At 38.2% G+C, this 26894-nt stretch overlaps 1 protein-coding gene across 6 annotated transcripts in view; it reads left to right on the forward strand.

Moving 5' to 3' along the window:
* The window catches only part of diaph2 (diaphanous-related formin 2), a 437687-nt gene that overhangs the window by 258413 nt on the left and 152380 nt on the right, over positions 1-26894 (forward strand). For all 6 annotated transcript variants that reach the window (XM_058797344.1, XM_058797348.1, XM_058797349.1 and 3 more), the window contains 2 exons: positions 3739-3833; positions 23871-23972. In XM_058797344.1, the coding sequence (XP_058653327.1) occupies positions 3739-3833; positions 23871-23972 (197 nt within the window). The remainder of the gene's footprint in view (positions 1-3738; positions 3834-23870; positions 23973-26894) is intronic.

The raw sequence follows: 26894 nt of genomic DNA on the forward strand, positions 1-26894 counted from the left end.
CTAAAACACTGAGTTTGACCCTCTCCTGGACAGAAGGAACTACCTGTTGATGTCACAGTTTGAACTGAACACATCTTGTTTTGTAGCCTGTATTGATCAGCCTGCCAGACCCTCCTGCCATTTAGTAACTCTCCGTCTCTCTTCCACTGCCACTTTTTCTCCCGCTCTTGAATCTTCAGGGAGAGACTGTGTGTGTGTGTGTATATGAATTCATTGTGTTCTCAAGAGTGCCTACGACTCTTTGGACTCTGATTGATGAAAGCAGCATGAGAATGCAATTTTATTCTTCTTTGGAAATGTTTGCTTCTTTGTCTTGGAGAGGAGAACACCTTAGATATACAATATCACACTTCATGAAATATTCATAGCAAATGCTAAAATAACCAGCCACCTGAGTATATGTCCTACCCATGCTTGTTTTCATCCTAGCCGGAAGAGTACTTGGATTCAAATTGAATATATCAATGCAATTTAAATGTGCGAATAGAGTAAGATGAAGCTCAGAGTCTGGCTGCACGGCTGCTGATGAAGAACATATTTTAAGCCACATTGTCCAAATTTTGGTTTAACGTGGATAATAAAAGAATAACTAGGTGTGTGCATTTTCAGACAAAAATTGTGCTTGTACTTCTCTATAATGATTCTTGGGTGATTTCCAGAGCATTTCTATACTGGTTTACTGGGGTTTTATAAGGAGTTGCTGAATGCCCCATGGTTTGTTTAGATTAATTGCTTGGATAGATTAATTCATAAATTAATTTATGACAAAACATGTTTTTGCTTGTTTTTTGTTTGTCAGACAAACATTGTGAGTCTTATTGCTTAGAACAGTATTAGCACACTTCTTTTTTTAACAAACTGCACAGTGTAATGTATCATTCATATCTTGGAATGAGTTATACACTGAAGACTAATACAATATATGTAGTGTTAGAATTTATTTAAATCTTTAACACTTACTATGAGCAGTAATAATAGAGATGCTTGTGTCAGTCAGTACTAATGCAACAAAAGGGGTGCCATTTTCATGAATCATGTAACATGCTCATATAACATGCAACAAGGATTGATGACATCAAGGTCAGGTTTGTGTGTGTTTTTCTTTTTTCTTCTCTTCTTTTCTTCTTCGATTAGAGCTAGAGCAGATGGAGATGGCCCTAACAGAAAAGATGCCAGTGACAATTCTCTCTTCCCCTCATTCACTCACTTTCACATTCTTGTTCTCTCATTCTCGTTTCTGCTAGTTCTTTACCCTGCCTTTGATGCAACACACGCATACACACACATCACTTCAGGCTTTGGAGTAACTAATGCCAGAACACGAGTGGGAGTGCTGTTACACATTCACTTCAGCCACAAATCTGTCATCTCTCGCAGAGAAAGGAAAGGGGAGGTGGGACAGGAAAGCAGAAAGATGATTGTGTAAAAGAATATTAAATGCAAAACTATTTTATTTTATTTTATTATTATTTTTTTTTATAGGGGCCTTAAAGACAAGACAGGGTTGTTCCAAAATTGTGAAAATGACCCAAGGTACTTGTGCAACTCAATTCGGCTCTTTACTTGGACAAGAGAGAGTTACTCATACCCCCAGGTATCTATTGCTGTCTTCCCCTCATGCTGAGAGTACAGTCTGTGGGCTGACTGGACAATGCCCACACTTTCATTTTTTGGCCATGAAATTCTAGGAAAACTTGCTGAGTTCATTGATCCTGGGGGCCTGTGAGCAATCCCACACAGACACACACATGATTCCACACATCATTGTGAGTGTAAAGAGAAGCTGGATATTTGTTCTGCTACTCTGGACCCGGGGCCCGGGTGTGGTTTCGTGCACAGCTGAAACAATAATCCAGATGTGACGAGGAGGCTGTGAATCTCACGAGTGCAGTTAACGTAGGAGGAACCGAGCAAAGCAGGCAACCGCTACATGAAGTCATGCTCCTCTATTAACACAGAGATACCCAGCAGAGCTCTGTGGTCCATTAGCATGTTTAACAATCCCAGCATTCTGTTCCCTTCCTTGGTCCAACTCCAGAGGAGTCACGTCGGCCCTCTGTCAGCATTCCTTTTTTTACACATGTAGCGGACTGCATTTAAAACAAAGTGAGAGTTGCTATAAATTATGCCCGTGTGTGGAGGTGGTTTAGTATAGATAGCATTTTTATATATGGGGTGGGAGTGCTCTCTTTGCTTAATACTTGCAATTTGGCGGACTTGCAAGGTTTGCTGTGTTGAAAAAAAACCCACAAAATGTGACTAAATCCCCGGGCTGATGAGTACGAGTGGATATGAACGGAAATGAATTATGGGATGCATCTGTCATGGACAAACTTGTTAGAGGAAAAACTCAGGATAATTCACTCACTGTGAATGTGTAAATTATGCTAATGAATCAACAGATGAGGCGAAAGCATTTGTCGTCCAATTAAATTTTTTTTTTTTTTTTTTTTGCAGCAAATATGATAAGTTCTGACTGGGGGTTGTTAAACTCACCACATTCAGTGACTAACCATTTGTTTGTTTATTGGCATGTGATACTCTTGATGATTGGCTCATCATGCTACTGATGTCTGCTTCGTTAGCATATCCCTATAGCTAGGCTGTATTGTGTTGTTAGGCTAGTTTTAAAACCTCTTTGTGCGTTTTGGCACACCGAAGCTACAATAAGAATTTCTTCATATGCCATTGTGTCCGGTTTTTGCCAGATGAGCCCCCTGCTTTGAAATGCCACCGTGTTTGCTCTACCTTCATCTCCCGAATAAAAAAGCACAGAACTCTCTTTTCTCTGAAGAAACCGGCATATTGTCACACGCAGATGGCCGACTAATGAATTGCAGAAAATAGAGCATAGTTTCACAGAGAATCAGTCAATCAGCTGGTGGGAATGGTAGTTTATTAGATCACTGTTCATCAGAAGTTGGACTTCGTTCACCTGCACACCAGAGAGCTGGATGGTGGGGTGAGGCAGAAGGGCCTTCGCATTCATTGGCTGATGCAATTCTGAGGAATATGACCAAATAAATACTTATTTCAGAGAACAGACTCTCACGTATCATCTTCAGTAGATCCACTCAGCCATGTGTTCCCATCAAACATTTGCTGAAATAGCTTGGTGGTAGGTGGTACAAAACAAGAGCAGCCCCTTGAATGTTGTTTGTACTGTGATAATTTCCCAGAACAAAATCAGGTTCTGCTCAGCATTGTTTCCAGACACTACTGGAAAACTCCTGACTGATTTAATCTGCGTAAATGTTAAGGTAATTTTTACCTCAATGCAGTGACTGCTTCTGACAAAAATGTACAATTATGTCCGGTCCCCCACTGATGCGCTTTAAACTGCGCACTATAAGCTATATGCTATAATTACAGACTATTATTTCTTCAGAAGCGGTGGAGGTTATCAAATTCAGTTGTTGGGTAAATTGCACCTGTGGTTCTCTGCATTTCAGCCTGGGTGAAAGTTTAAGATGTGCAGTCATTATTTGGTGATAGGGCCCCAAATCTGAGGTTATTTTAGCTGCTTTTATTGTTGTCAGAAAATTGTGTTTTTCTTTCACTTCCAATTGCCCTGAAGTGGAACAAAATGGTGTTTTTACCATCTACCTGAGAAGTTATTGACGTTGTCCCATGGTCATTTCTGAGGGAGGCCCCGTTGAACACTCTTAATTACAAGGCCAGAAAATAACACTAAACTATAAAAAAAAAATGTTCTCTTCTTTTTTTCTTTCCAAACAGCAATTTTCCTGGGATCATTCCGGCTGCCTTATGAAGAGATCCGGGATATCGTGCTGCAGGTGGATGAGGAGAGGCTAAGTGAAGCACTAATCCAGGTGAGTTGTGTGTGCATAGGGTCTGGAGTGATTCTGGATGAAGGAATGGTCTCTGATCTCTTGTCAGGTGTTCTCTAACCTCATCAGGCATTATAGGAGAAAGTTTAGAGCTGTTAAACTGGCAAATGGAGGTTTAAAAAAATATTTAATAAAAGGGTGCCGTTAATTGTGGCCAATGTGTATAAGAGAAAAACATTTATTTCATAATGATATTTCCCCCCATTTTAAATTCTTATTATCCAATGAAAGGTTAGATTTTTGAGATTTTTTTTTACATTTATTTTTATTGTTTTAAATAAAAGATCAAAAAGATTAACAATGCAGATTAATTTTCACAGCCTTCTTTGATCATATTTACCAAGGGTGCCGATATTTTTGGCCATGACTGTATATATACACACACACACACACACACACATATATATACTTTTCAAAATGCTCAAGAGTGTATTGAAAATCTGAAATAGCACAAAGTTTCCTGTAAGGGGTAGAGTAGGTGTAGGATTGGTGTAGGGCAATAGCACATACAGTTTGTACAGTATAAAAACCATTACGCCTGTGGGATGTCCCCACTTTTCACAAAAATGAACGTGTGTGTATATCAGACATGTTCACAAGTCTCTGAGGTCCAAGTCAAGTCTAAAGTCTTTGAGGTCGAGTCTAAGTCACGTCTCAAGTCTTTGTTCTATTTATTAGCAACAGTTCCTTCAGATAGTAATTGAGGCTAAATCTGTTTTGAAATACTGATTTCACGATATGATTTTCTCATAAAAAAACTTGAACAAAATTTAAGACAAATTAGAAATGAAAAGGTGTCAATTTATTGTCAGACAAAATGCTGCACATTTCTTTGTAAAATTGAAATGTGTCAAACAACAAAACTAAATTGAAATTTTAAAACAAACCCAATCAATCAAATAAATAACACAAATAAAATAAATCTCATATAAACAAACTAAGGCTTTGTCTGTGCTCTTTTTCAATTTAAAATTAGAAGCAATTTAAAATTAGAAGCAATTTTAAACACAACACAATCCAAACAAAGAGGCTGCATACATGCAGCATGAGCAGTTTTTAATCTAAATTGGATTGTATAATTTCGAAATCTGAAGCAAAAACAAAATGGTCTGACTTTAGTTTTGTGAAACTATTCTACATAAAACATCTGCATGAAACAAAACAGCAGACGGGCTGAATTAGAAAGCAAATTCACTCTCTGCCAGCAGGTGGCACTTGAACATCAATTAAACATTGTTTCCTTGGTTGCCGCTGTAAACAAAGCAGCGCTGTGGTTATGAACATTACTTTAATATGCATTATACAGAGGCAATATGAGAAGAAAATACCATCTAAACTTTTCTAAAGACAGCCAGTTCCCCTCAGAGATACATTCATATAAACTCCCATACCAAATGACTTGCGTTTTTTACGAGTCTCACGAGTCACGAGTCCAAGTCAAGTCCCAAGTCTTTATTTACGCGACTTAAGTGCAACTCGAGTCCAAGTCGCAGACTCGAGTTTCCATCTCTGGTGTATATACACATATATATACACAGATATGTGTGTGTGTGTGTGTGTATACAGTGCCCTCCAAAAGAATTGGAACAGTGAAGACAAAATTGCTCTGTTGGCTGTGGAGTCAAGACATTTGCAAATATGATGAAAAGATGAATATGAGACAAAACTACAGAATATCACATTTTATTATTAGCCGTTTCAACACATACATATTTTACCAAATAAAAAGAACAGCACTTTTAGAGTTCATCCCACTCATTGATGTGAGCATAAGTATTGGGACAGTTGAACATAAGGCATATATAAAAGATTAAAAGCTATTATTTAGTTGCAGATCCCTTGCGCACAATCACAGCAGTGAGTCTGTGACCCATAGACATCACCAGACTCTTGGTCTCATCCTTTGAAATACTTTTCACAGCCTTTAATGCAGCCAATTCCAATTGTTGCTTGTTTTGGGGAGTTTCTGCCTTTACTCTCCTCTTCAGCTGGTGAAATTCATGTTCAATCGGATTTAAATCTGGAGATTGACTTGGGCAATCTGAGACTTTCTATTTCTCTGCGCTTATAAATTCCTTGACTGAACTGCAGGGTGTTTTGGGTCATTGTCCTGATGCAATATGAAGCACTTCCCAATGAATCTGGTGGTATTTTCTTGAATATTGGTAGGCAAGATGGTTTTGTACCCTTCCAAATTCATTCTGCTTCTGCCATCATACATTAAGTCATCAGTAGAGATGAGAGGGCCTGTTCCAGAGACAGCCATACATGCCAATGCCATGACACCACCTCCACCATGCTTTACAGATGAGGCTGTATGCTTGGGATCATTGCAGTTCCCTTTTTTTCTACACATTTTTGCTTTCCCGTTACTTCGAAGGTTCATCTTTGTCTCATCGGTCCATAAACACAATTCCAAAACTCTTCTGGCTCACCTTTGTTCTTTTTTGCAAACTCTAATCTTGCCTTTCTATTTTTGGAGCTGGTCAGAGGTTTGTATCGTGCTGTGTAGCATCTGTAATTCTGTGTCAAAGTCTCCTGAGGACAGTAGATTGTCAGAGCATCACCCCAGCTTTCTGGAAGTTGTTGGTGATTTTACAGACACATCTTTTAGGGTTCATTTTCACAGCTTTTACGATTTGTCTGTCATCAACTACTGTTGTTTTCTCAGCCGATCAGGTAGTTGTTGGTTGCTGGTGTCGCTGGTGGTTTCCAAACTCTTGATTTCTCCATGCCCTTTGTTTTTGCTAGAGCTCTAATTGACTTCCTCTTTTCTTTTAGCATCCAAATTGCTTGCTTTTCTCTCAAAGTCAGCTCCCTCATCTTCATCCTGGTTTGTGTGTGTCATCATCGAACAGAACAAATTTGTCTTTACTGCTCCAATACATTTGGAGGGCACTGTATACACACACACACACACACACACACACACACACACACACACACACACATCTGTATATGTATCTATATGTAAATTTACATCTGTCTTTTATCTATCTATTTTATCTATTTACATCTATTTTTATTGTTTGTGTGTGTGTTTTGTACCCTATATTGTTATTATTCATTATTATTATTATTATTATTGTCATGTTTTATTTTAGTAACTTTAGTATCAGTTTTAAAATTAAAAATATTTAAATGGTACAATAATTTATTTATTTGCATTTTTTATGTAAACTCTTTATTTTACTTTAATTAATAAAGTAAAATGAATGAATGAATGAATGAATTTATTTGTTTTATAGGTAGGTTTATGGTTCAGATAGATAGTTTGGAGTCATAAAAATATTATAATTATTTATTTATTAATTGTATTATTATTATTATTATTATTATTATTATTAGTTAACAGGCATTTAGCTTTTGTTAAAGACAAATCTCAGAATTTTGTGCTACTAAAGGGTGTGTGTGTGTGTGTGTGTGTGTGTGTGTGTGTGAACTTTTGACAGAAACACACCAAACCCCTAAACAGATAAATCTGTTTTTTTTTTTTTCGAAAGCTAGACATTCATGGGAATTTTCTGAATAGCATTTATAAAAATGTCCTACGTTTCTCTTTGCTCAGAGATTCGTCATGCTTACAGATGACTGTGTGCATTTGAAAGGCTTCATTAAAGAGACGTCTTTGATGCCAGGCAGTGCTTCGTGTACAATACTCTGTCTGCTTTCATTCACCAGGCCAGTCGAAGCTCCACTTTCACTCTCTCATAATAGCTGCTTTGGGACAGGACTTGGCAAAACTCCTGCCGCCCCACCCTCCCTCCCACTGCCCTTTGTCTTACAGGCAAGATTGATGATCCTTCAGGAAGCTCTTCACGCCCTGACTGTCTCAGTGGTTTTTGTTCATCTTAAACGTGGTAATTGCAAATGGCATGTGTTTCCTGAACTAAAGATACCTCAGCTGTCTGTGAAAGAGTTGATCTCATTTACATTAGACCACCCTTTGCCTCGAACTCTCTGGTGGCTTTTTCACCACTGTGAATTAGGTGGATTTGAAAGAGTCAACTCTGCTTCAAAACTGACAGCTTGGCGTTTATCTCAGAGACCACTAGGGGGATTTGTGACTTTTATTTTAGCTTTTGCTTCTGAAGTGATTGGGCCATGTCCAAGTGCCAGAATTTATCTGCATTTTCCCCCCTCCATCTAGATGAGGGATTTTTGTTGTTTTCTGTCTTTTTTTTTTTCTCCTTGCTTTTCTTTCAAAGCTGGAGAAAGGTAGAGGAGATAAGGAATATTTAGATGTCCTGGTCCACATTGGCCCTTCTTGGCTGTTACTGGGAGCAGAGATGACCTTTAATTGCCAGGTGGTTTGGGCTGGGTTTGTGGAAGCCTGAACTGAGGTGACAGCCCTGTCGCTCTTTACAGAAGCAGAAGAGCTAAAGTGATGACCTTTTCCCACATTCAGCTGCGCTTTATAGAGGAGATTCATCTGTCAGGTTTGCACACCTCTTTCCCTTGTCTCTATTCTCAGTTTCATCCTTCTTTCTCTCTGTCCCTCTCTCTCTCACTCACCCAAACGTGCCCCCTCACATATATCACCTTCATCGTCCCATCTTCATCCCTGGAACTCAAATAGCCATGGCATGATATCCTCATCCTTGAGTGGGAGGTAATGCACAGGTCCAGTTTTATGTCCTTTCACGATAATGGTATAGGCTTTTTAGCGCTTCTCTGGCAGGACGGTAATGCCTCAGTCGTGCCGACGGGATGTTGGCAGAGGCTTGTGGTTGAGCTTGCAGCCACAGACAGACGTGCCTCCGAACCACTTAAACAATATGGATAGAGAGACTTCTGGGTGTTGTTCTTTTTTTTATTTTTCTTTCTCCTAGGGTAGGGACATGGTGATTGCTGCTCTACCTTGGCATCATTCACACTGCGTCAAGGAAATGTCAAGTCTCAAAATAGGAAAGACTGCCAGATGAATGTGAATCACTCAGGATTTGGACTGACCGCATGTGAAAGAAATGAGCATGGTCTCGTTTATGATAGAATGAGAATATGCTTTTCTATATTCCTTGAAAGTAAATATGAATTCCGTTCTATTGACTCAGTATTTAATAAGATAGTTATTGGAAACAAACTCAATTTTAAAAGTTCAAAGTTCAGTTGCGATTGAGCCAAGTGGAGGACGTAATTATGAGGGCACATACACATCTATAGGGATTTGTAAAATATATATATATATATATATATATATATATATATATATATATATATATATATATATATATATATATATATATATATCCTTTGAATGGACCATTTTCACAAGACTGTGATGATGCATTTCAACGGTTTTATGTTATAAAGTTTTTTATGTTTTGATATTTTTTGTATTTTTTTTTAAATGTATGTATATGGTAACACTTTATTTTAGGGTCTCTTAACTAGTTGCTAATTAGCATGCATAGTACTAGAATATTAGCAATTTATTAGTAGTAATTAAGCAAATATTAATGCCTTATTCTACATGACCTTATTCTACATCTCTAATCCTACCCAATACCTAAACTTAACAACTACCTTACTAACTATTAATAAGCAGCAAATTAGGAATTTATTGAGGGAAAAGTCATAGTTAATAGTGAATAAGTGTTCCCTGTTCTAAAGTGCTACAATGTATATTTATAACAATATACTTTGTATTATATGACCTTTGGATCAAATTGCAAAAAAATAAAAAATAAATACCAGTTAACGCTAATGTGAGGGTGTTTCTAAAGCAGCGTCTATGGGAGGGGCGGTAAATTTGACATCGTTCTAATTTTCTTTGAATTCAATTTACTTTAATTCTCCTTCAAATTACAATTGTCTGCCCTCTTTGCTGCTACTTATCAAATCAGAATGAAAAAAAAAAAAACTTGTCACTTTCACAAACCCTTGTATTGTTCTCCTACATCCTCACAACACACATTTGCCATTAAAATGAAAGCATTCTGTGACTCAGCATAAACTCAACTGTAGGTGCCATCAAAGAAGAAAATGCTGTATTCCTCTGAATTTGATGTGTAATGTAAATGATGTCTCCGTGAGGGCAGCAAGTGTTACTAAACAATCACCTACATCTGCGTTAGAACTGATTGGTTCAGTGTGCTCCATCCTACACATGCAGTACTCCTCTAGCTCCATCGGATCATACAAGCTATGCACAGATCTGTAAACCCCAGCAGGCTTGCCAGGGTGTAGCATCCATACAGTAGGCGTGTGAAGCCTCTCATCTAACGCTTGCCTGCACAGCCAAGCACTCAAACACTTACTTTCCATTGTCTGGAGAAAAATGCAATGCCTCACTCAGATGCTCTCTCTCGCTTGCTTTCTTTCTCTCTCTCTCTGACAGGAATGAGGCTTAGCCTCAGTCTTTTTTATTTTTATTTTTGACTCTGTCCCTTTTTAAAATTTTTTTTTTTTTTTTTTTTTTTTTTAAGTTCTTCTTGCTTTGTGGATGTCATTCCACATTTTCTCATCACGCAAGCAAAGAACCGTCATCCCAATGACAACAAAGGGCCTGCAAAACAATCAGATAAAAAAGCATTTATTGTTGTGTCTGGTCCAGGCAAAGGTCCTCATAAAAAAGGCAGACGTGCTGACAAAGAAGCTCTGCCCCATTGTAGACGTGTGACACAGACAGAAGAGAAAGAGACTGGGCACGTGCAAAAGAGACCAAGGTCTGCACACCGCCATTGTGCTCACGTCTTTCAGAATGCCTGCTTCACAACCAAAAAGAAGCCAGGTTCAGCCACGCTTTGCTTTGTTCAAGCCACCAATGAGGCCACAACCTTAAATCTTCCACCCAGGCAAATCCCCTTCACTCTGCATCATGATTTTATATTAATACACATCCATTTCTTTCACGCGCAGCTGAGTTCGGCAGCTGCACCCCGCTGACCCCATATGAAATGTGTGCAGATAAGGCTGAAGGTTTCTTTACAGCACTTTTTTGATACCGCTAAATCTCTGTAATTAGTTTAGACGATAATTAGAGAAACAAACCCCGGGATTTCTTGTTCGCTGCCAGGGAGGCAGTATCTTAAGTTTGCGTTCTCCAGTGGTGTCTTAATCTCTCAAAGAACCCTTCCGCAGCCCTCTGGGAAGACTTTAATGCGGGGATAGTGGTTTTTGGTTCAATGCCCTTGCACTGCTGATGCCAAAAGCACAGTAAAGCCAAAAGCCAAAACAATGCAGATATCATTAATAAGCTCTCAAAGGCTGTGGCCCTCTCTGAAATAATGTACCAGTGGCAGTATAGTGTGCTGAGAATAGGACAATAGACAAACAGACCACACTCCAGTGGAATGCAATATGATTATAAACAAAGTAACAAGTTAGTCTTGATAAAGGAAGGGAACGGAGAGGGATAAACAAGGATTTTGTCAGCAGTTTTCTCGGGAGAGGATTATTAAAGAACAATCTTGCTGCCCAATCGCTACTTTCACGTGGATGGATTTTTCTTATTCTCACTTTCTCTCTGGCTCGTTTTCTATACGAGGGTTGTACTTAGGCACTGTGCTGGCCTGGAGCAAAACTTTATCTCGGAATTCTAATAAGCTTTTCTATCTACATCATATTCAAGATGGACTCAACCTTTGTACTCTTTGTATAGCGCTATCAACAGGGAGCTGTGTAATGAACACTAATAGCTTTCATTTGAAAATGACCCACTGCACGTCTCTCTCCTTAGCTCACATGCTCTCATTATGGCAGGGCTAACCTCAGTTCAGCTCAGTTAATGTGTTCAGTGAAAGGCCAGTTATTCACAGGAAATAGTATTGTGGGCTTTGATACTCGTGCTGTGGTTTTGTGTGATCTTCTTTTTCAAACTTCAAACCAAACTAAAAATATCAGCATATCTATAATTGGCCAATTTGTTAAATATTACGTTTAAGTCATGGCCTGATGAAGTGCTGTTAATTGCTATCCAGGTTTCTTCTCTCAGTAGGTTCGCAGATATCTCTGCAAGCTTGCTTTATGCATGTGTTGGATGCTGAGCCATTTAACAGTCACATACAAGCAGTTTTAATTTGCATCAGCTTGTATTAGAAAGGAATATACCTGGATGAAGATAATCAAAAGAGCAATGCTTATATGCAGTCAAAATATTGTGGAAATGTTGTATATAGTATGCCAGATTTTGTATTTGTTGATTTCACACACATGACGGTATTTGCAATTTAAAACTTCTATATTGTAAATCCTTTAGTCATAGTTTTTAAATTGTCTGAGAATATTTAGAGTATTGATTTATTCAGTCATTCAGTGCCCAAACTTTGACTAAAATGTTGACAAAATAAAATAAGACAAAATATGGAAATATTGTATTTAATTTTGTTTAATTTAATTGAATTGGATTTGAGATATAATTTAATTTAATTATTTACTTAATTTATATTTTCCAGTTTTATCAGTCACTTTTTTTCTTTTTTTTTTAAGTGCTTTATTGTTTCACAAAACCATGGATTTATTCAGACATTTTCGATCAACAGAACAACAGATCAAAATGAAAATCTTTCTACAAATCAATCAAAATTGACCTCCTTGTTATTACAGGAGAGAAAAAAAAAAACATGTTTGCACGACTATTGACATCTTTATTATTTATCAGGTGAATTCAGATGAAATTATGTTCTATTTTGTTAGATCACTTTATTTTGACACTAAATAGTCTGTCTGTTGCCTGTTTATCAATGGCAGAAAGGCCATATCCACAAATCCACAGTGATCCGCTGCTGTGACACAGCAAAACCAGAAAAAGTCCAAGCGAGTAAGTACTTTTGGCACTATATGTGGTCATACACTTGATTTGAGCATGTTAGATCTCAGCCCAGTGCTAGAAGTCAGTGAGATGGCCCTGTCTGCCTGTCTCTCTCAGTGCTCTCTGACTGTCACAGACTGCAAACACCCAAGAGGTTCTCTCAGTTCCCTCTTAACACTGCCTATTACTGGTCAGTCTGCACAGTTTCATGTACTGATCTTTAGCAGGACTCTGTCTGCCAGTCACTGTGGAAAGTCCTCTCCTCTCACAAGCAGGGTTTTCAAGCATAGAAGAAAGTCTGTAGCATGACTGATTTATGTTAATCACAGTGTGTTGTGGGGAGCACGTCACACAACCTCAGCTGTGTATTTGACAGCCAAGTTCTCCCCAGAGCCTCAGTGATGTCATTACTACGATGTGTGTCATTGCATCAACTGAGCTGCAGAGCGGTGTCACCGCTGAGTTTCTGTAATTATATATCATACTTACTTACTCCTCTTCGTCCCCTATGGGACATAAGGCTTCAATCAGCACTCTCCATTGTATTCGGTCCCCGGCAGCATGTTGGGCCTCTCCCCATGACAGGTTCATCTGTTCCAGCTCTTGTGTCACAGTTTTGCGCCAGGTGGTTTTAGGCCTCCCAGGTTTTCTTTTACCAGGTGGTGTCCATCTTAAGGCGATTTTTGTGATTATATATCATATATATATCATATATAATTATATATCATAGACAAAAGAAAACTGCTCATTTTTGAATGACATTCGTCAGCACATTAGTATGCTCCTGCAGTACCTTCTACTTATGTATTATGCCAGTCATTCCTTAGGATTCATCCCTATTGACCGCTCGACTACTGCAAAGGAAATGTACTAATGTAACATGTACCCTTGTGCAATTCAGTATTCAAAGGAACTCCATACTTCCCATTTTTCTCATTTTAGCACCTCATGTATTTTTGATTCCTGAGTTGATAAGATGGAAATGTGCGACGCTCGATCCTGTTTCACTCCTTCCTTGTGAGGTATGCTTTATGAGTCCCTTTGGACTTTCCAAACTGCAGATTTTTCATTCATACACCTACGCTGGACTGCGTAACTTAAGGCCCTTTTTTAAAGCTTCGATTGCATTCAGGAGTAATATTGATCAATTTTAAATCATCCCAAAATATTAGGGCTATCCTATGATTTGTGATGTTAATCTCATAATATTGAAGACTTAATTTCTTAAAGGAGACCCCCTTTGGTGCTGTATAGCACCAAATTGTGGTGCTTCAGTGGTTCTTCAGCGGTTCTTCACAGGTTCTTTGGCATGACTGAGGGGCTATATAGCACCGCTACCATACAGAACCTGTTAAGCTCCTGTATGGTTCTTCAGCGGTTCTTTGGGGTGATTAAGGTGCTATATAGCACCACTGACGTACAAAGAACCTGGTAAGCCCCTTTAAAGGTTCTTTACGAGCCAAAGAAGCACTGTTGGTGCTGTTTAGCACCATTTTTGTTGATGAAATACAATGCAATATGGCACCTCTTAAGGTTCTACATAGCATCGTTTGACAAAGGTGCTGTATAGCACCTTTAAAGATATGGTGCTGTATAGCACCAAAAGTGGTTCCCCTATGATTACGAGCCAAGAACCACTTTTAGTGCTATATAGCACCATTTTGTTTTTTAGAGTGTATGTCATGTATTAGTTTTTTATTTTTTATTTTTTTTCCCCTCTTCTTCCTCTGTGGAACACACACACAATTTTTTTTTTTTAATTTTTTAATTTCTTTATTTAATTGTTTCATTCATTCATTCATTCTTTTTAATTTAATTTTTTTTTTTTTAATGAAAATCTCCAGTTTGGTTTTGCCTAAATAGTTTATCACCAGCATAGTGACTTTGATTCATAAATGTATTTAATTTAATTTAATTGTGTTTTATTAATTTAATTTAATTTAATTTAATTTAATTTAATTTAATTTAATTTAATTTAATTTAATTTAATTTAATTTAATTTAATTTAATTTAATTTAATTTAATTTAATTTAGTTTAATTTTAGTTTTTTATGAAACTCTCAGTTTTGCCTAAATAGTTTGACAAGCAAGTCTCTGATTATTATTATTCAGTCGTCTATCCTTGCAGTCTCTTTTTGTTCAACTCAAAGCTAATAAAGTATGTAGTGCAATGCATAATGTGTAACGATGACAAATAACTACACTCTCTGTCCCGCGTGATACAGCACCACAGCGTTAGAGATGACAGTATCGCATTCTGGAGTCCTTAGAAATCTGGCATCACATTAATAGCTTATTAGGGTGATGTAAGGTAGCGTCCTTGACTGAAATCTTCGTAGCATTTTCTGAGAAGCCCATTGTCCATCCTGACGTATGTCCTGTCAGCTCTCTCTCCCGCTGCGCCTCACCTCAGTGCAGCTACGGCCTTCTCAGCATGCTTGTGCATAGTCTTGCCTGTTAGGGGTTCCGTGTTTGCCCTTGCTTGTTGTTATTGTTTATCTTGTTTGTCAATCACCCGGATCGTCTGCCATTTCGACTTTGCCTTCATTCATATTCATGAGCCCTCATTACCTGCCTCGCTGGTTGGTTGCAGGGCATGGTGACAGTGCCAGCCTTTGTTCTCGAGGCTAACAACAGGTGACCTGTCGTTTGAATATAGTGAAAAGTACGTTCAGGGCAGGACGAGAAGTACAGAGGTGTGCCAGGCTTCCAGATTAATGGCTAAGCAGAAAAGACTGCTCACCCCCTTGAGTTTAATTGAAGCTTTGTTTTGGCACAGTGCTGGTAGGCTCCTGCATGAAATGCAAATTCAGTAGCAAAACAACATTGTGTTGCGCTGATCAAGTGAGTAATTGTGTGTGTGTGTATGTATGTATGTATATAAGACAGAAAAATGTAACAGACAGCTCAGGTGTTCATGCTCGCCATATCCATAAAAAAAAGTCCTTAAAAAGACTAAATTAATGTCATGGCAGGTCTGTCAGCTTTGCCAGCTCTATCCCTCACCGACCCAAATATAATCCATTTTTTTTTATTTCTCATTTAGTTTAATGCGATTTTGGAATCTGTCATCCTAGGTTTGTCGCCTGTCAGTTTCCAACTGTGGCTAGTGTCTGTGACAGTCTGAGGTGTTAGTTCGCTTTAGGGGAGTAGAGATCCCTTTCGGATCTGTCAAAGTGCTGCTCTTTAGATTAGCTTAATGCCAACTGCACAACCCTCTAATGTGTCGCGTGTTGTGCCCATTGATGGAAGTTACCCTCCTGAGTCGCTGTGGATGTGTGTTTTCTGTTTATCTGTAAGGCCCTGTTTACACCTAGTATTAAGATGTGTTTTCATCGATCCGATCACAAGTGGACAAAGCTAAATACAGATGTGAACGGACTCTAGTTTGTCCACATTTGACCACTTCCAGAGGTAGTCAAGAATGCGTTTGACTGGATTGCGCTCGTAGTGTGGACGCTCATGTGGTCGAATGCTTTCGAACATCCACTATTCTCCGCTGACTGAGCTAATACTTAAACATTACGATGTTCATTTCCTATCCGTCAGTCGACAAAATTAGAATGTTAAATTAAATTCAAATTGACAAGTGTATGTGACCCATTAAAATAAATGTTTTAAATAAATGTTTAGTTTTGCATGCACATGAACAACAGGAGAAAATAGAGAAAAACAGATAAAATGACATACGATAGGAATAAAATAAATAGGCCTACATGAAATATGTAAATAATTAATTAAATTAACTAAACAAAGGGGGGGAAAAAAAACAAGTGTTTCGTTTCATTTTTAAACCGAGATGGCTGAGAGTGCATCCTGTTTGTTTTGTTTATTTTACAAAGTCATCTCATTGTGAATATTTTAGTTTTTTTTCGCTGTGATGAGAATGATCCTCTCGCATGCACACAACATATTATTTATAGCATTGCTAAATGTTTATAGACTTATGTTGATTATGACAATTTAGTTATAATTTGTGTTTTATTTTATGATTTATATACTCTATAGGCCTATCATTTTGTACTATAATTGTGTAGCTACTTATATTTTCAGATTTTTGTCTTATTCTGTTCTGAATACGGAAAGATCAGAAAAAGCCCACATACACTGGCCCATAAACCCTTCTCTGGTCCAAAGTGGACAGAAGAGATGGTTTAAAACACCAGGGGCCAGTTTTACTAAACAGGGCAAATTAGCGCGAGAGCGCAATTCCAAAACAGCACCAATGGGAGGTGAAATTTCTGCGGTTGATTTACTAACAATGCGCAAAATAAAGAACACAGACACGACATCTCATTTACATATCAACCAATGCTATATAAGAAGTGCAGCGTAAATTAGCGTAGTCACAAATAAATAATAAAGAAATAAAGAAGCCACAGTATGTTAAAAAAAAATAAGGTTTGCTTGAAGTTTAGATAGAGCTGGTATCGCGTGACTCGGTTTCAAGTTGTCTTTTATTTCCTGAAGCAAATTAAAAATAACATGGCTTGCAAACGATATGATATCCAAACAAAATGTGTTCTTCTGGCATTCAAAATAAATTAATACGTGTTGAAAAAAATCCTCTCCCTTCTACCATGCACTCTCTGTTCTCTGCGGTGCCTCTCCTAACAACAATAATTGCAGCCATTTCAAGCTCAAAGCAGTTTAAGACATGCTTTTTTCGGGGCATTAAGTAATTGGCACAAATGTCAGTAATTTGACGAGCACAAACGTTAGTAAAACACGTTGCGTGATTCATTTGAATACTCTCCTCCCAGAACTTTTGCGTCTGAAAGGGAAACTCCTACAAATGCATATTCATTAAGGTCAAGAGCAAAAATAACTATGTTCATGCCTTTTCAGCGCTAATTCTTCACTGTGAGTCTTTAGTAATACCTGACAGTACAATTTTAACGCCAAAAGACGGTTTGCGCTGGCGCAAGCTGTTAGTAAAATTGGCCCCAGGTGTGAACGGGAATGTGTGATCCCATCAACCAAAACGATCTTAATACCAGGTGTGAACTGAGCCTTCGTCCGCCACTGATTAGGTCTTCACACCTCGCCTTAAGTATGTTGTGATAGGTTGATATTCCTTTAAATCTGTTTTATAAAACTTTGTCTTTTGCTGTCTCAGTATGTATATGTTCTTAAAATAGTCAGCTGTGTTTTGGTGCAAGTTCCTGGGAGGTGTGTGATCACACTGACAATTGGAATGCTGTGTTATTAAATCGAGAGACGCAGCTGTGATAAAAATTTTGACCTAATTTTGTAGACCAATGCCGTATTGCTCCCTAATTGGATAGAAGCTGTTTGCATTGACGGTGTTATGATAATTACCCTTCTTATTTATTAGTATCATTATGATTTTTTTTTTTCTTTCCTGTAAGTTTGATAAGGACTGCATGTGTATTAGGTTTCTAAGAGATAAGGTGACTAACGCGACATGTGCAACTCTGATGTCAGGCTGAATCATGCGCTCTACATTACACGGAAGAACAGATTTGCTCTAATCTTGAGCCATTAATTGCTCTTTCTCAAAGAGGCAACACATTGTGTCATTTGTGTTACATGATACATAAGCTTTCTTTAAGGAGATCAAAGTATTCTCGTCAAAATAAGGTTATGTGCGCGAGTAAAATATTTACTGAAACGGACAAAAATACCTGTCATGAATTCATATTTTGAGCCTGTCTGGGTATGTTTCAGAGTTCTGCGGTATTGATTTAAACAGAGGTCCCTGAAACGATTTACCGAAAGCTGTGCCGAGACCTGCTGAGACGGCACGGCAGGAAGGCGACTGTATAATGTTTCACATGTGTGCTTGGCCAAGAGAAGGGCTGAGCTGCATGTGGCGATGCGTCCCAAAAAATGAAGAACAGATCAATTAAAGAAAAAAAAAAAAGGAGGGTGAACAGACAATCACATCTGTCAGTCCTATCCACAACAGACCTGACTGGTTCAGACGAGGAGTTCTGTGTTTGGCATCACATACAGGCAAGGTTACAGCCCCCCGTGCACCCCTCCTTTTGTGAATTCTTTCAGTTTAATAAAGAGTTTATTGCTAGGAGAACATTTTTATTGATTGTGCTGTCCCTGGGAGGGTAATTTGAGATTTGTTGATCTTCCCTCGTTTCTGACTTTACCGTTGGGCATATGCTCTGCTGAGCCGAGGAGAGACGTCCGTGGGAGTAATTTATTTCCATCTACCCAAGCATGGTGCGCTTGTTGTAATGGCTGTTCTCTTTTGCTCCACCTGTACTGTGCAGACTGCCTCGCTCGGTGGGTGATATTCAGATCATGGTAAAAACATAACTTGGAACCTGTGGTTGGAATTAATTAATTTATTTACAGTGGTTTCACTTACAGTCAGTATTATTCCTTTTTTTTTTAGAGATATTTTTGTCACACGATGCCATCCATGTATCAATATATAAATAAAATCCCTATAAAAGTTCTCATTTTAATAGGGATACACAATATATCAGTGCCATATTGATTAGATTAGCCAGTATTATTAACTTTTTATTTCAAATCTATGACATTTAAAATGTAATGTTTAATTGTGTATGATCATTTCCCCTATTTTTACATTTAAATTACTTTTGTTTTCATCTAATACTATCTATCTATCTATCCATCTGTCTATCTATTCGTCTATCTGTCTGTCTGTCTCAGTGACATTGATTATTACTTTTTAATTTTAATCTGGGTTGTTAAAATTTTAATGTTTAATTATGGATGCTCATTTTTACATTTAAATTACTTTTGCCATCATCTAATGGAAAGTTAATCTTTAATAACACTATGAAGTGTAATCATTTGCAGATCTTAAAATGAAAATTCATCTTTCATTCTTCCAATAATATTTTGAAAACTATTTAATTTATTGGGTATTGGGCATAACATTTCAATAATTATCAACTGTTATGGGGCTGAGTTTTGATATTGGTCCCTACTTGTGTGTGTGTGTGCGCACGTTTTTGTGACACAAAAACATGGGTATGACATAGGTATTACAAGGAGAAGGCGACTTATGAGGACATTACCAAATGCTTATAAATCATATAGAGTGAGTTTTTTTGACAAAGTAAAATGCACAAAATGTCCTGTAAGGGGTAGGGTTAGGTGTAGGGCAATAGCGCACACAGTTTGTACAGTATAAAAACCAAGTGTGCTGCAAAAGTGAAGCCATTGTGTTTCGATTGCCCCCAGGCGGCTGGTCCTAGCTGGTCCTAAATTTCACTTCAAATATTTTGTTTTCAAACGTTTTGTCGTTTGATGTAGATTTGATCATGCTGATGTAAGGTCAAGTGTTCGTTTTTTTTAAATAAGTGTGATGCTATAAAAACGGGAGCGTGACATCATGATTGACCGCTCAGACTGACAGCTTCTGAGGCGCAAACTGACTTTTTCGGGATCTTCAGGAAGAGATTGGAGTTGAATTTACCTTATTTCAACACAAGCCTCTTATACGGAAATCAGCAGACAAACATTGGAGCAGTCAGGCTAATTTAAAAAAAGAGTCAAAGGCGTGTGCTTGCGATCGACTCAGCAGGAGTGTGGGCGGGACGCGGCTCCACTTCGCTCACTACTGCGCAGACTCTGGTCCCAAATAAGCGCAATATGTCCGCGTCCTATTGGGACGATGGCGGCTTCACTTTTCTTCAATGGAAGTGAGTGAAGGTGCGTTGTCCATCTTTTTTTGCAGTCTATGATAAAAACTATTACGCCTATGGAATGTCCCCACAATTCGCATAAACAAACGTGTGTGTGTGTGTGTGTGTGTAAAACAAGCCTTAACTTTTGGCGGAGATCTTTTTCAAAATGAGGTTCATTCATCACACAGGAAATGGAGGTAACATTTTAAGAGAAAGTGTCCCATGCAGTGCACTTTGTTGAATATTGCAGATTTAGGCAAATGTCTTCAGGGTATTCTAACCATACAGGAAACTGACATACTAGACACAATATTCATACTATAGTGTACACTGCTGAACTTGAGTAGTTTGGTAATATGCTTATCTAATCATAGCCGGGGTGTCTGTTCTGACTAAAGACTTACAGTTGTTAAATTGGCATAGGTTGATTGTGTGTCTGGAACATGTCAACATCAGAGATCAAAGTATACTGCTGGAAGCCTCACAGATATTGTCATCAGTCAAAATATTTATGGATTCTGAGCCTTGTCTGTCTCACTTTCATTCTCTATCATCTTCCAATGCTGGATTAATTCCTGTATCATTTAAGAATTTGGCAGTCATCACACTTGCAGACTCTCCTTGTTTTAACAGTTACATGGAAACGTACCAAAGCACAAGTAATTGCACCTTAATATGGTGCTGCACTCAACACTGAAAGTGTAATTTCCCACTGACATTAAGGCACTAGTATTGCTCAGTTAATGCACACTCCCATTTCTGATATATTTTTGTTTTTAAACTCAGTGTTTTAAAATACATTTTTGTTATTCATTTCTTAGTTGTTTTTAGTTATTTTTAAACTATAATATATATATATATATATATAGTGAATATTGTGTATGTGTGTGTGTGCACGCACATTATTATTTTTATTATCATATATTATCGATTAATGGAAAGTGCATGTTACATACCAGAACGAAGTCGAAAATGGCATTATTTTAATAATAAATGCATTTATTTATTTAAATTAATTAATCAATTAGAAGTAATAGTTGTTTGGCTGTTGATTAGCATTATTGTCTGTGGAAAAGGACAGTTGTTTCAAAGGAAGAAAACGTTGCATTTTGATTAAAGAATACAAAAGGCAAACTTTTTTTTAACTTGGAAAAATAACATGCTCTAATGAATCTCTTACACTAAGTTCAGGAACATGCATTGTCGAAGTAAATAAGGTCATGAAGTCTGAAACGACATTGAGACGAGCAGTGTCTTAAAGAATAAAGTGTGACAGCATGCATGTATCTGGTCCTGCAGAGAGAGTCCAAATGGCTGGATTATTAACATAGCATGCCTCGTCTACTAGGGCCTGTGCTCCGCTAACCCCCCTCCCAGATGCAGATTGAGTCTGGAGGCCTGGAGAGAGCAGACTGATTCATTCAGGGTTCAACTGCCTCTTACCAACCCTCCCATATGGCTCTGCTTGCGTGTCATTTGCTCAATATGCGGGACTCCGATAATTATGTAAACCGTAGACGAGTGTATTAACAATTAACCACGTTCTCGCTCCTCTCTCTTTAGCCCCATTTGTTACATCTTTCCCTGTCTCTGCTCCATTTGGCGGGTTGTCCTATAGATGCCTTTGGAAAAGAGGCGACGGCAAATCCTAATCGTTTGTCTCGTCTCTGCAAGTGGTGATGGAGAAATACAACTCCAATAATGAGATTTGGCGGCACATTAGCAATGATGATTGCTGTGGCTGAATGGTGTGCTGCTGTGTTGTTGCGCTTCATTCAAAATCAATGATACATTGTTTAGGAGAGCTTTGTTCCTCAGCTGAACCGCCAGGCTAATGTTCCTCAGACTCTTTCAGACGAGAGAAAGGCCGTTTTACCGTAATCCCTCCCCCTAACGTGGCTGGTCTTTGCTGCTCGATTGCAGGCTTTTTTTTTTTTTAAACATCTCAAAGCCTCTCAGCGCATTTATTTAATTTAACATCTGAGATGATGGAGTCAACCGTCAGTTTTATCTCATTGTCCAGACAATTATAGGCTTCTGACACATTTTTTATTTTAGGCTAGATTTGCTTTGAACCAGGGAAAGTGGATGTGCTAGGCATCGTTAAAACACACAAAAATTGTGTTTTGCTTATGCATATATTCATCTATTCCAGAAAGAACAAAGCTAATGATTATCTCATCAAAAGCAAGTACACGTCTTGTGGAGAAAAAAAAAAGCTTGTCTGTGTTTACTATTGAGAATAGTACCAAATTCACTGGAGTTTAAAGGCCTAGTTTATAGTAATATCACATTTTTCTTTCTCTTACTCGTTCTCTTTGTACACGAGAGATTCTTATCCATTATTTATTTGAGTAAAGTTCATAAAAATCTCACGGCGCCAGAAATACTCCATTTTGTTCAAGATCCAGGTGTCAGTGAATTGGCTTTGTGTTGCGTCAGACTTATTATTGTCAGCAGGACATTTGAAGTTATTTCAGAGAAAGACCACATAAAAGCATTTAACTGGGTTCAGGACATGCTTCCAACAGGGAGGACAAGAAAGACAGTTATTGTTAATGTTTCAGTTGTGTACTTACAATGTATTGAAGATATGACACACGCTAGCCCTCTAATCAGCTGGAACTCGTAATATGTTAGTAACCCAGCAGGAGTGGCTACGTCCAAGCATGCTTGCTTATGCCAACCAAAGTACAGGACATAATGAGAGAAGTAGTCTACCCATGGAAAGGGCACTTCTTCTTTGGAAAAAAAAAAAAATGTAAAAAAAAAGTTTCCATGCTTTTTTTTTATTTACTCATCTGACCTTTATTAGCACAATTAGCATTTAGAAAAAAATGAAGGTTCTCTCACTCGCCCACGTTACCTACAGCCGGCTTTTACTCTTATAAGTAATTGCAAAGTTGGACAAGCAATATGAATCTATTTTTTGGAAAAGGGAGGCAATAGAGTTCCTGACATCTGTAAAGTGGCAAACCTGGCTCACATATGCCCTTCAATCTCGAATTGTCTGAAAGGAAAAGAAAGCCATAAACATCAGGGACATTTCAGTGACATAGTAAATGATGTTGGGGTGGGGGTGGTATTTATTCCCTCATTTCTCAGAGTCACCTTGAACGTCATTTACTCAGCACTGTAAAACTTTGAACCTCGGCTGAGCTCCAAGAGAAATACTGTGCTGGGGTGGATTTTCCTTGGAGAGCTCCGACTCTATCCACCAACATGTTAGAAAGCTGACGAAAACAAAGATGGAGTCAAGACCAACATGAATATTTCTCCTTGAATTGAGCTGCCATAGATTTTTAAAGCCCAATCAGGCCGTGCTTGCTTAAAGAAGGGGTATTTTTTTTTTGCTTTGCTCTCTCTGCAGTCTGAGATTGGCAGTGTGTAGTAATAGGAAAAGATGTGAACATTAGGGAGTCTCTATGTGAATCACAAGTGTATTTCCGACCACTGGCATAAGGAACAATAGCATATAAAGTTGTGGCCTCATTTAAACCATGCTCTACATTTAAACCATGCTCTACTGTCACTCACATACCTGAAATAGTTCACCAAATGAAGAGGCAGCAGGTGTTTTCTCCTGTGGCACTGATGGGTGTGTTTCTCCATTTTTCTTTGCAGAACCTGATCAAAAACCTTCCTGAGCAGAAGGAGCTGAGCAATCTGGCCGAGCTAAAGAACGAATATGAGGAGCTTTGTGAATCGGAGCAGTTTGGAATAGTGGTGAGTACTGAGATTGTAGTACTTTAAATCACTAGCACAACTCCAGCACATTTCAGGGCTCCAGAATAAATGTTTACAAATTAGATAAAATGTAAAAAAAAAAAAAAAAAATTATTATTATTAGGCTAAAGTCTGAATGTATATAGAATTTCACTTTTTAAATCTGTTCACAGAAAGATTGTTTAGCAATGTGACAAACCAAAGAGAAAAAAGAAAAAAAAATTGCTCTTTTTTTTGTTTGTTTGTTTAAATCAGTATCATATGAAAGTGTTAAGTTCAAGATGAACATTCACAACAGAGCTTTGATGTAATAAATGGTATTGCAGTTGTAAGGTGGAATCAATTCAAAGCAAGATCTGTGTTTCAGGGCAAGACTGTAAGGTGGGAACCGTAATAAAGTCAATGTTTATCTTGACTTTATTTCTCCAAAACAACTGAAATAATGTTACAGAGTGAAATTTATGTGGCATAAATACTGTTCTGGATCATTAGAGGAACAGCATGAAATTGGGACACAAAATTATATTAAAAACACCGTAATTTATATAGCAAAATTGAAAACACAGCACAAGACATTTCTGGAATGACATCTAAGATAATGTTCTTTTAAGGCCGGAACACACCAAGCCGACGGTCGGTTGTCAGGCAGTTTTTGTTTGTCAGCCGACTAAGTTTTCTCAGTGTGTTCCGCACCATTGGCTTTTTTTTTGGGCGATTCGACATGTTGAATCGGCGTCGGAGCTCGTCGGTCAGTCGGCCATCTGATCATTCTGATTGGCTGTTCAGCTGGCAAACCAGTGCACAAGAAAGGCGGAGAAGGGACGTGCTGCTTGGCCGTCGGGTGTCGAGCGTCGGCTTGGTGTGTCAGGGCAGCTTTGGACCCCAGATGCTGCCGACGTGAGCCGACCACACAGTCTGCTTTCGTCGCCACTAGTTTGTTGGCATCGACTTTGTGTGTTCCGGGCTTTAGTGCTATACATCCAATGAACTGAAGTGCATATAGTGCTTGTTGGCATCTGTAGCACTGCACTATAATCTACTGAAACTGTTCCACACACTTGCTGATCTTTGAATTCTAATAACTCATCAGTAGATGAATATGGATGACACAGTGACCAACCATCTGTTTCTAGCAATTCTGTAATTTAGCAGCTAAAGAAGTAATTTGGTTCCTGAATGTTTCGTTATTGGTCAGTTATTTCCACAGATACATTGCAGGTGCCAAACCCGGTGCCCAGTTTGGAATCAGTCCGTGCGTTTTATTGAAGAAATAACATCAGAGGCCAAACAAAACATTTACACAAAACTTGTTCGCTACCATTATAATCAACAGCCAAACACTGGGCTTGGCACCAGCACCAATAATTTGGTGAAAAAGAGGGAATCTCACACTAAAAAGCATTTCAATTGCCTATTGATTTTATCCTTCTCATTTTCTTAGTCTTTTCTTCCCGTCTTCCCCTTTCGTTCTCTCGTTTGGCTCCGGGTTCACTATTTCTCCTCTACTTTTCGTCACACTCCAATGCATAACCCTTCACACATCTCTGTTCCACTTCCGCCTATTTCTCTCCTCCATTTTCTCTCTCTCTCTCTCTGATACCAAAATCACCCTTCTTTCCATTTGTGTTGTTGTTCACACCAATAGCTCTCTACTTCCGTGTGAAGGATTTTGAGCTGAAAAGCAGAATGGGGGGCAGTGGGAAATTAGGCACAGTGAGAGAGAGAAAGCGTGCAGGAGAAAGAAGACTGCCTTCAGGCTCCATGCAGGATCAGCGCTATTCAATATATAAAGAGACTCAGTAATGTATAATTAAAAGGCCAAGAATATAAAGGGCATTTTTTATGACAAGTCAAATCTGGTAGCCTGGTTGTGACTGACAGAAGCTATGATTTTGATGAATAATAAAGAGTGAGGCAGAGCTTTATTTTACTACAGAGCATGATTAGGTCCCGAGTTCTTAAACTGGAAGGGCTTTTAGACTTCCTTCCTACATTGACCAAATCCCATTAACGTTGGCCTTTGTCTTGACTTTGTCTCAAATATTTAAGCTTCTCTCTACATCCGTTAGTTCTGTAAGTCTACATTTGATGTGACCCGCACCTGGATTAAAGGAATAGTTCACCCAAAAGTGAAAATCTGTTATCATTTAATCTCCCTTGTGTCCTTCCAATCCCACGTGGTTTACTTTATTACATGGGATGAAAAAAAAGATGTTAGAGAAGATGCTTTTATTTAATTGTGACCAATTAAATAGGGATGTCAAAATTAATCGTTGCGTGGACGAATCTGCATCGATGCAGTAATAGACCATAATCTATTATAGCCTTCTGACGTCATTTGTATACACGCATATCACGCGAGTATTAAAAATGCACTCTCTATTTTAAAATCTGAGCTTGACTTTTTCCCGCATATGGCAAGTGTGTGCGCTAGAGAGAATCGCTGCGGGGTTCAGTGCACAGAATATGCGCTGTGAGACACGTGCACATTGCGTGACAGTGTTTCCACTCGTTGTTACTTTAGTCTTTTACTTTAGATATGCTTTCATTTAAAAAGTGGGGGTTGTCATGTGACACACCGCAGCCACAATGGCACTTATGTTTTTTTTTTTTTCCTTTTTATTCGAAACATTCACAAACGCATTAACTATATCATGAGATATCTCGATTGTCACCTTGATTATGATGGTCAAAGTAGCCTAATAATGTTGTCTATTAACTATGCATAAAAACCTAGTCTGTTTACTTAAGTAACAGATATGGGTGTCAAGCCATAACATATTTTTAATATGAATGACTTTATATTTAATGTGAATATTTAAAAAATTGTAAGTTAGGCTAAATTGTTGTCATAACACTTTCATTGTACAGAAAGAAAGCAAAGAACATTTACATCATCAAACATTTTCACTGACTCGAGCA

Source organism: Onychostoma macrolepis, chromosome 14, assembly GCF_012432095.1.
Source record: "Onychostoma macrolepis isolate SWU-2019 chromosome 14, ASM1243209v1, whole genome shotgun sequence".
NCBI classification, from domain to species: Eukaryota; Metazoa; Chordata; class Actinopteri; order Cypriniformes; family Cyprinidae; genus Onychostoma; species Onychostoma macrolepis.